Here is a 10,141-nt window from a genome sequence, read left to right on the forward strand (position 1 = left end):
TCAGGAGCGAAACCCTAAAGGCAAGGAAGTGAATGACCTATGTATTAGATTCCACAGGTGCATTGTCGTAGCAGATTCCCAATACAACTTTCTTTATACTAAGCCTGACATATCTGCCCCACCAGGGCCGGCCCTAGCAATTTTGAGGCCCTAATGCAAGTGTGCAACCGAACAAATCCATTTGATAACAAAGAGAGAGATTAAGGTGGTGATACACCTAGAAAAATCATTAAATTAGCATCGTTGGACCCCTGCCTTCTTTGAGACTTGTGGTAATCCATGTGGAGATGAAAGTAGGGGGAAGAAAGAAGAAAGAACGAAGCGTCCGTGCGTTTTTTTAAGAAAAAGTATCAATGGCAGAACATAAAAATATAAGATATGGGCCCCTCCCCTGGCTGGGCCCTAGGCAGTCGCACTCTTTGCCTAGGCCTAGGGCCGGCCCTGTGCCCCACCTGTCAGTGGTTAATATCTCTCTCTCTCTCTCTCAATTGCTTGCTCGAGGAGTTGTGATTATGATAATAGTTGTTGGCAACCCTAATGGAGTTCCTCTCCTGGGTGGTGTGTGGATCTTTATGTGTAGCCAAGTCGGCTGAGGTGTCTGTCATGTGGACATGATGTACTAGTATTCACTGATTGATCTTATAAAAAAAACTTACTAATTAACCGATAGATCTCTAAGAGAACCGGTTTCATAAAATCATACGGGGGTGATGTCCAAAATGGTCAGAGGCATTTATCTGATTTTAGAGTTTACATAATAACTAATTGTCGATAAGCCAAAAATATTTATTTTATTTCTTTAAAAACACCTAAATTCAAAGTATGTAATTTTTGCCACATGTATCTACAATATTTTATCTATATCCTGTAGGGGGGATATTTGGTGCACCCGTTTGAAATTAGTCTTTCTATGAATGTTGAAAAAGTCTAAACATAAATTATGTTCTAGCAGTGACAAGTATTTATCATAAAACAAAAATTTATATATCTGAATTCAAAACATAGTATAAGAGCTAAAAATGTCAACATTCATTGGTGATGCGTAAAGAAAATGGGTTGAATTAAAGGCCCGGTTCGCATTAGCTACTATTCACACCATGACGTGTCATTTTTGCTTCTAGATGCGCACTTTGAATTTTGATATGAAACATTACACCATCTTAGATATGAAACACACTTACATCCTCTCAAAATTTCATAATATTTCAAACCCGTCAAGATAAAATTTTGTACATGAAACGGGGGCGAATTCAGTGACACCCTGATTCTGCAATGCATTGCAGAACAACCACTCCACGCAAAAAATCCTGGTCCACTTGCAAACCATCCAGCACCATATGCACACATGCTTATTGTACAATCGAGCAGCCTCATCACTATTTACAACCTACATCATGCACAACATTCGATCAGCTCGAACTCCAACCGATCAAATCACAAGGATCAAAAGTGAGATTAGCAGCGGTGATGATCACTGGATCGATCGGAGGTGGAGTTCATATAAAAAGTTCAGATGAACTTCCAGCAGATTGATCACGAACCATTTTCATCAGTTCAGAGGTTGAAGAATTAATCACCTCTGTATGTGCATGCTCATGAGCAACCCCGGCCAGCGAAGCTTTCAGCTAGCAATGGCATCCTCTCCGAGTGTCTTCCGGAGCTCTCTGAGGCTGCGAGCGATGTCGTGGATCACGGCCTCGCCGTCCCTCCCGTTCCTCAGCGAGTTCACGCTGTGCTCCAGGAAGCTCCGGTCCGCTTCCAGCGCCTGCAGCCGCCGGCTGAGCTCCCCGATCTCCTCCTCCAGTGCTGCCGTGTCGTCACCCTCGCCGCCACCGTCGTGTCCGTGGTGGCCGTGGCCGTGAGTCGAGCCCTTGCTCGTCGTCTCGATGGACTGAAGATGCTGCCATTTCGTGAAGTTGTCGCCGTTCCTCACGCGCCTCCCCACCACCGAAGGTTCCGTCGTGTCCTCCTCCTTGCCGCCGTCGCCGTCTTCTTCTTCTTCTTCGACGTCCGTGGGCTCCGGTTCTTGGACAATCCCGCTGCTGTTGTTCGAGAGCCGGTGGAGCCTGTCCGTCAGCCCCCTCAGCTGCTTCCAGGCGCGCGCGTTCTCGTCGTCCTCGGAGTCGCCGGAGAATTCCTCTCCGGCCGGTCCGGAGACGGGTACGCCGCCGGTCTCGCCGTCTGTCTGGCACGGAAGGAGCCGCATATGGTCGCGGATCTCGCCGACGATCTCGTGGTCCCTGAGCCTGGCCTTGTATCCCTCGACCTCGGCCTCGAGCTCCCGCACGACGCCGGCCAGCCGCTCAGCTTCATCCCGATCGTACGCGCTCTGCTCCTCCATGACCCTGCGGTACTGCGCCGCCTCGGTCCGCATCGCCGCCTTCTCCTCCTGCAGCCTGGTGATCATGGCCATGGCCTGGCTGGTCGCCACGGCCGACGCGCTGCGCTCCTCCTCCAGCTCCTTCCACAGGAGCGCCATGGACCTGCGGTCCAGCTCCACCCGCCGCCTCAGCTCATCAACCGTGCCGCACTCCTCAGCTTCAGTGTCGACCACGCTGCCGTCGGAGACGCCCGAGTAGTTCCGCTGCAGGGAGAGCGCCCTGGTGATGTTGCGCAGCACGGCCTGCTCGTGCTGCTGCTCCTGCACGCTCGGGCTGTCGGGCGTCCGGAAAGAAGACGAAGAAGCGGAGAGCTGCGAGAGCAGCAGCTTCAGGTGCTGGTGGACTCTCAAGGAATCCTGCCGTGTGGTGGCTCTGTCGGCAAATTCAGGCTCCGGCTCATCTGCTGCAGCTTTGGTTTCAAATGGCTCGCCATCATCAGCGTTGTGCCACTCATCTTCTTCTTCTGGTTTATGATCTACAGTAGAAAATGGCAGCATTGTCAGAAATTCAGATTGGCAGGACAAAATTTAATTGATGGTATGCTTGTCAAGGGTAATGCTGCACACACCTTGTGTATCTGTACGAGGTTCTTCATCTTTTGTTGGAAGATCACTTGTCTGAATGTTGTGTGAATCTTTAGAGTGTAATCTGCCACTCTGAACTTGCGTTAACCCGGATTGGAGAAAGCCATCTGCAACCTTGGTATGAGGTTCTTCATCATTTGTGGCAAGATCAGTTGACTGAATGTCGGCCTCGATGCTGCCCGGCTCCCTTGAATCTTCAGAGTGTGTAATATCCGGGCCACCATTCTGAATCTTGAGAGGAAGGCTATCTGCAACCTTTGTCTGCGCCTGGCCCAGAGTAAGCTCCTCCTTCAGCCTACGGATGGCGGCGGCGTCCTCCGGCGACCTTCTTCTAAGCTCCGACTCGGAGTCGGAGGCCCTCAGCTCACTGTACCCGACACGATCGATCTCGTCGTCAACGACGCGCCGATCTCCCAAAACGTCCCCAATGCCCATGCCACCGTCATGGCAGAACGCCCAGGACGACGACGCCTCCGCCCTGTGGGAGCTGCAGAGGAGGTCGCGGTAGGAGGAGCGCGGGCGCGCCCCGCCGAGGACGGCGTCGAGCCGCGCGCACGCCGGGCAGGGCGGCGGGAGCTTGCAGAGGCGCGCGAACGCCGTGGCCAGGCGGGACAGCAGGCCCTCCAGCAGCATGAGCAGGATCAGCACCCATTCCAGGACCGCCGAGGATAGCAGGGCGGAGAACTGCTGCCGGTGAGATCCCCAGGCCGTACTACTAGCAGTAGCCATTGATCGATCTTCGCTCGGGATGGAAGGACCGAGCTGTCACTGCAGATCATGGTGATTGATTGAATATCAGATTCTCAATACAAAATTTGAACAAATTTCTAAACGGAGAAGGGCAAGATGGATCAGGAGATGTGCAAATTGAGCCAATTATTGAAGAAGGCGAGAAGAGATGCATACATACATACATACCTTCATCTCATCTGTGGAAGTGATCGTCGATGAAATCTTTGGTGGACTTGAGCAAATTTCCTTCTTCACGGAGAAGGAAGCTCAGATCTCCTCCAGACCCACGTTCCTGGCCCCTGGATGGAGCTGGAGCACTACTCGCCAACTACCAAGAAACCGTCCAATAAACAAAGAAAGAATTGAAGGCTGAGAGAGATTTCTACGTGTATCAATAATTCCAGTCAATGGGACAGCGAGAGGGATGAACTCTACCCCCGGAACCTGTCATGGCAGGTTGGAAATGTACACGAGATTAGACGAAATAAACAACAAGAAGAAGAGGCGACAGGTGAGTGCTGATGATGATCTTTTCTCTTCGAAATAAACATAATAGGGTGGTGGCTTTCTCAATTAGTTGTCAGTTTAAATATGTCGTTGTGTCCCATCTAAACCTTTTCCTTTCTGTTTTTCTTTTCATTTCTGATGACACCGGACCAGGAAATGGAGCTTGGAAAAGTCGGTTTATCTGCTAATAATTGAGATCCTTCACGTTGGAGTAATAATGCTCCGTTCTTTTCCTAATGAATGAGAAATAAATGTGAATGCTCCTTCTCTCCATTTTAATATGGCGTTCAAATTTACTACTCCCTCCGTCCCATAATATAAGAGCATTGTTTTTTACAATCTCCGTCCCATAATATAAGAGCATTATTTTTGACATTATTGTCAAAAATGCTCTTATATTAGGACGGAGGGAGTATTATTTCCCAGGGGTGGCCATGTCATGGGGATGCTTATGCTTTCATATTTCTAGATGTAAAGCTGGCACATCCATTATCATGGTGGCCACGTCTGGAACCCGAAGGTATTCCGCACAAATTTGCAAAACTCAAGCCATGACAATAATAATACAAACATGATCACAACACCAGACAAGGTGGGGGTCATGGAACATGGGACAAATCTGCAAACCACCCAGACCCAGGCAAGCAAACATCCAGAGGGGCAATGCAATAAGTTCAGCTCTCAAATCAGTTCGTCGAGGGCATCAAACGACCGAGTGACTGACAGACATCCACCTTACATGAATTAACTTGACCGCGAAATGCAAGAGACAACGTTGAGTTAGGGTTTGTACAGCGACATTCAAGCTTGGCTGGCTGCTCCATGCTCCTCCTTCTCAGAGGGCCTTCATTCAGCTCACGGGTTTCACGGCTCTGGCTTTGGCGCCTACACCGTTCTTCGGGGAGCACTGCGCTTTGTTGGCGTCTTTAGGGTTCCCCATGCTGTGACGATGCGCCCTGTGAGATGCGGCGCTGGAGTTCACCGCCTCCGGGGTCGCCGGTGTGCCGTCGCCGGTGCTCTTTCTCCTTGTAAACTTTGGTGACTTGGCACGGGTTGGAGGCACCTTCACAGAACAGAACCGCAAATGTAAATCCGTGACTGAGCATAGTTTAAAGTCAGTTCATCGGGTGTGTTATATTTCTTGCCAGTAGTCAGTAAACTAAAAAATCATGGGAAGTTAGTTAAATGCTCTGCTTGTCATAAAACTATGCATCAACATCTACTCACTATAACACAAATGGAAAGCCTTATACAGGTAACTTTATGAAGCAAATTACACCTATGATATCATTCAATGGGTTGCTTCTGTATTAGGGGCAACATGTGTTGTTCAGTCAAAAAACAGCACATTAACTAATTATTAAGGCGCTGGCTCATTTCAGTGATATATACAGAATTCTCCTAGGAAGCACCACATCCATTAAATGTAAATAGTGATTTATGAAACATGTATAAGCAACTGCATGTATAATTTTTATGCGGAAATACAAGATATCAGAATTACCTTCTTAAGCTCAGCCTTTGGAGGGGGCCCTTCTTGGTAGAAGTTTGGCATGGGTTTTGCTCTGATGACCAAGGACTTCCTTAGTTGTTTTAAAGCCGCTTCTTGCTCATCCTACAGGAAAAATGAACATCGGAAATGTTAGTAACAATATTAACAACAAAAGATTCAAGGATATGTTGGTCAAAAAATTGGCAGTAGCAAGCTGTTAGAAATCTAGGGCTCGAATTCAGAAGAGTCTAACCTAGGCTTGAACACTATGTTATTCAATAAGCTTGATAGACATACACTGCTATGGCCAAGTGGGAATGTACAAATAAACCTCCAATGTATAGGAGATGCAAATCCTCACACAACTACATTTTCATCATAGGGATTATAGTTCTATATCAATTCCAATTCTATTTCTGACATAAACATATGCAATCAAGCATCTAATCGCCTAGTAATGCTGGAAAATCCGTTTGTTTAAGTGTGGTACAGAACAAAGGATACCCGTGTTAAATCAAGACAGTTTTCCTTTACCAGGGTGAAACAGAGCACAAATAACTCAAATGTTCCATCATACGAAACAAAAGTACGTTCTTACCTTTTTCCTTGTTTCAGCCTCATTCTTCTCAGCTTCCAAAGCTTTGTGCTTCTCTTCTAATTTCGTGTAGAACTGAAGAATTAGTAATACTGTGAGTATCAGATTTTAAAAAAATCGCTACTGGCTGTTAATGGTTATGATCATATTGTCTTGGCACAATGCAATCAGATTGCATACACACCTCTTTCCTCTTGTCAGCACGGTCGTCACATACAAATGTAGGAGCAAAGGCAACAGTTGTCTTAGTTCTGCCAGCTCGTGCTGAAGCTGTGGTTCTTTGTGCAACTCAGGAAAATACATAATCAATTGTTTCAAACTGCTACGAGGAGAGAAACATCATGTTGGCAATGTTTTCAGTTCACAAAACAATGTCAACTGAGAAGATACAGCTTGTGGGTTCATATCACAAATTGTAAGATCTTCCAGAAAACGTAAGAAACAAATTGCCAGAACAATGTAATTTTCCAGTCATCTTTCAGCCTTGAGCCTTGGTATGCAAAAATTGGAAGAACATCTTCCAAAAAATAAAATTACAGGCACATAATGATAGAACAGTGTAGAGTGTAGACCGTAAATTAGAAAAGGATACGAAGAAGTCACTGAACAGGAGTCGTCGTCTTGAGGTTGAAATGTAAGGCCAGGTTGCGGCATCTTCTTGGGTGTCACCAGAGTACTCTGCGGTAATACCCAGATTAGTTCTGTCAATAGAACAAACTCTCTACAAAAAGCTTACAGGATGACATTTTCAGCCAAATAGAAACATCAGTCAGGAACAAAGAAAAGACACATGTCATCGATTAATATGTGTGCATATGTTCAGGTTCATAAAAGAAATTTAAGATGTTCCACGACAAAGGAAAGACAAATAAACTTCAACAAACAAAGGAGCTCTTCAATCAGAAGACATTACACTCTTCCAAGCATCACCAACTCATATGATCTGGGGTATGTTTGGATTGTGACCAAAGTGTACAATACAATTTTTTTTGTTATGTCCAAAATATTGGTCTTTGTTTGGATGAGGGCCAACTTTTTGGCAACTCCAGTCCATTTTTCTAGCCAATGATGGCCAATGCATGTGCAAGCAAAACCTCAACCGATAAGTTGGCTAGCCAATCTTGCTTCTGTATGATCTAGTTGGCTAACGTTCCATAGCAATGAAGCATGCATGAACGTTAGGGCCAAAAATCAAATTAAAAACAGTGGTCTAATAAAATCAAGACTAGAGGCACATGATATTAGCTGCATCATGAGACAGTGCAATAGAGCATAGAGAAATCGCCAACATACCTTCTTTATCATGCTTGCTGGAGAGGCACTACTTCCTTGCCCAGATTTTTCTCCATTGCTGGATGGATGAGCCACACCACCATTTCCTCCACCAGAGACCCTTCTTTGAGTTGAAAGTGCGAATGGTTGAGGAACAGTACGCTTAGACTTCTCTGATCCAGACATACTAGGCTTTGTTGGTGACTTAGGAAGAGCAGACATTTCTTGATCAATCAACTTCAGTGAATCTTGGTTTATAAGCTTGTCTTCCCCTGTTTCTCCGTCTATGGCCGGTTCTACAGAAGTTACTTGGCCCTCTGGAGAACTATCATGATCACTGCCACTAACAACTTCCTCGCAATCACGAGTGTTGCCATCTGGTGGGCATATAACAACACCATCTGATTCTTCGTCCGTGGAGATTTCCGCAGCCTCTTTCACCATTGGACTGCAGAAAATAAAGAATATAAGTACAGCTCTGCAGCTGGAGCTCTCTAGGAATTGTAATGAGAGGGAATAAATGGATAAACATTGGGGGCTTCAACTACCTTCTATAAATAAAAAAGTGCAACCTCATAAACTATTCGGTGCAAATATCGTGCAAGCAACTCAGCACATACAGAAATACTCTAATACTCTCCAATAATGAACTAAGAGTCAGGTGCATTTAGTGTATTCAAGCAAATGATAGGCTTCTAACCTGAGCATTATGATAGCCAATCCCCCATAAAGACTCATAATGCCGACATATATATGTGACAACTGACAATGAAGTATAAACAAAAGAGCACTTCTGTAAATTTGGACACATCTTAGGTATGTAACTACATAAAGATACCCAACGCCACTTCTCATAACTCTTCAAACTGAACATCTGAATTGAATTGCTCTAGAAAAAAATGCATGCCAGTTCATGTCTTAATGTTCTCAACAAAAGGAAAAGATCTGTGATAATAAAGATATGTGGCCAAGCATCTAATAAGAAACAAGATACATATCCATTTTTCCTTGACAACGCACGGAAGTTGTAGCTGATGCCCAAGAACTGTTGACAAAGATCGCCAGATCTCAACTGCATATCGACCGGCCGCACAATATGTAAAAAAGGATCCTAAAAAGTCAACTTGCACGATCCTAACAGCCAAGGCCACCTAAGACACTATCTCAAAATCTTCACATGGAAAGGCTGGTGAATAAAAAAAAAGTTGCAATTAAAAATTCCTGTAAGATGTGCCAGGATATACAACTAAAATCTGCCGGTGGAAGTTGAGGAGCGCACATCCACCAGAAAATTCTCATGCACGCTAGAATGATTCAAGCTTGCTAGAGCAAGATGGAATATCCATCGCGTCCAGACTTATGCCTCTGGAAGGGAAAAAAAATGGAAACAAGAAGTTCTCAAAGCTAAAAAAAGATGAGCTGGGCTCCTAACCAAAAACCTAAAAAGGAAACTGCGCTTGGCTCCTAAAAGCATTCCTTCTCCTGAAACCTGAGTTCAGTGTAAGGCGTTCGAGGGCTATGTTGAATCTGTCTCCCCCAATACGAAACCCTAGGTCGCCCAATCTAGAGTTCCCAGACCAAGAAAAAGAATCCCTTGAAAATCACGAAAAGCACGCATGAATCGTGCACAGCTAAACCAGATCTAGCGGCACGCCAGATGACGAGCTCCAGCTCCGACATTGCTCGGCAACGGCGCCCACATAATCCCCTCCTGAAAAACAAAAACGCAGCAAACAGAATGCAAGACGGTACTGGTATTACTGTAAGACAGCCATTACATGGTCTCCGCCCCTTTGCTGGTGAGATCCCACCGCCGCCGGGCCGCGGCCGACGCGTCCCCAGCCCCCTCGCCGCTCGCCGCCATGGGCACAGGGGTGGCCGGAACGAGCTCGGCCCGCTCCGCTCCGCTGCTGCTGCTGGTGGTGGACTCCGGCCCGACCGGCGTCGTGGTCTCCCCTGCCTCCGCCACCGTGGGTCGCCTTCCCCCTCTTGAGCGGAGCGGCTCCACCAACCTCGCTAACTCGCTCGCCGCGGTGCCGAGAGGGGGGGAGCGAGGGAGTGTGGGATCGAGTGTGTGCGCCCGGCTGTGTGGCTCCCCCCGTGCTCGAGGGGTTGGGTGGGTGGGTGGGTGGGTGCTTCGAGCTCGGTGCGCGCTGCGCGGGGCGGTGCTGTGGGCTGTGGGGCGCAGCTCACGTGTAAGTGGAGGTGACTTGGCTTGGACTTTGGACCTTTCCGTAGATAACCGTGCAGTGCTGGCCGCCTGGCTGGCGATGGTGTCGCAGGGATCATTCATCCGGTTTACGCCAACTGGACGGTACAGCTGTGCAGATACATGAACATTGAGATGTGTGTGAAGAGGAGGGGGGGAGGGGGCTCGGCCCGAGTGATCGTTAATCCGACGGTTGGTACCATGACCTATACCTCGGGGGTTAACCTGCGGCTACACGGGTAACGTTGACGCCTCTTTAGCTTAGGTCGACGACTGCCCCGCCATGACGCAGTGGTGATCGATGGCCAAATAAATTTGGTGGTTGGGGACTGGGAAGATGCAGAGTGAAAGGTGACATGACAATAACGG

The 10,141-nt window shown here is 47.2% G+C and overlaps 2 protein-coding genes across 4 annotated transcripts; both read right to left on the reverse strand.

Annotated features, from left to right (window-relative positions):
* Positions 1–1,167: 1,167 nt before the first annotated feature.
* On the reverse strand, positions 1,168–4,245 carry LOC119303579 (myosin-binding protein 3-like). 3 transcript variants are annotated; one of them, XM_037580710.1, is made up of 4 exons: positions 3,884–4,245; positions 2,950–3,733; positions 1,578–2,856; positions 1,168–1,387 (listed from the first exon to the last, which is right to left on the reverse strand). In XM_037580710.1, exons 2-3 carry the CDS (start codon positions 3,692–3,694, stop codon positions 1,622–1,624), a joined length of 1,980 nt encoding a protein of 659 aa, XP_037436607.1. In that variant the 5' UTR covers positions 3,695–3,733; positions 3,884–4,245; the 3' UTR covers positions 1,168–1,387; positions 1,578–1,621. The 3 variants fall into 3 exon arrangements, with proteins under 3 accessions (XP_037436607.1, XP_037436606.1, XP_037436608.1); XM_037580709.1 differs by having other exon boundaries at positions 1,168–2,856; XM_037580711.1 differs by having other exon boundaries at positions 1,168–2,856; positions 3,876–4,245.
* Positions 4,246–4,748: 503 nt separating this feature from the next.
* Positions 4,749–9,665, reverse strand: LOC119303580 (protein WVD2-like 1). Its single transcript, XM_037580712.1, has 7 exons — positions 9,342–9,665; positions 7,585–8,011; positions 6,884–6,969; positions 6,476–6,569; positions 6,295–6,366; positions 5,709–5,819; positions 4,749–5,267 (listed from the first exon to the last, which is right to left on the reverse strand). Exons 1-7 carry the CDS (start codon positions 9,425–9,427, stop codon positions 5,055–5,057), a joined length of 1,089 nt encoding a protein of 362 aa, XP_037436609.1. The 5' UTR covers positions 9,428–9,665; the 3' UTR covers positions 4,749–5,054.
* Between the last annotated feature and the right edge of the window lie 476 nt (positions 9,666–10,141).

Source organism: Triticum dicoccoides, chromosome 5A (genome assembly GCF_002162155.2).
Source record: "Triticum dicoccoides isolate Atlit2015 ecotype Zavitan chromosome 5A, WEW_v2.0, whole genome shotgun sequence".
Lineage (NCBI taxonomy): Eukaryota > Viridiplantae > Streptophyta > Magnoliopsida > Poales > Poaceae > Triticum > Triticum dicoccoides.

What these genes read in the sequence shown, in the direction of transcription:
- LOC119303579 (XM_037580710.1), bottom strand. Translation starts at nt 3,694, where the DNA reads ATGGCTACTGCTAGTAGTACGGCCTGGGGATCTCACCGGCAGCAGTTC. An exon ending in ACCTCGTACAGATACACAAG is followed by an intron (nt 2,857 to 2,949) that starts GTGTGTGCAGCA and finishes TTTCTACTGTAG; the next exon opens with ATCATAAACCAGAAGAAGAA.
- LOC119303580 (XM_037580712.1), bottom strand. Translation starts at nt 9,427, where the DNA reads ATGGCGGCGAGCGGCGAGGGGGCTGGGGACGCGTCGGCCGCGGCCCGG. An exon ending in AGCAAAGGGGCGGAGACCAT is followed by an intron (nt 8,012 to 9,341) that starts GTAATGGCTGTC and finishes TATTTTCTGCAG; the next exon opens with TCCAATGGTGAAAGAGGCTG. An exon ending in GTGCTGACAAGAGGAAAGAG is followed by an intron (nt 6,367 to 6,475) that starts GTGTGTATGCAA and finishes CTAATTCTTCAG; the next exon opens with TTCTACACGAAATTAGAAGA.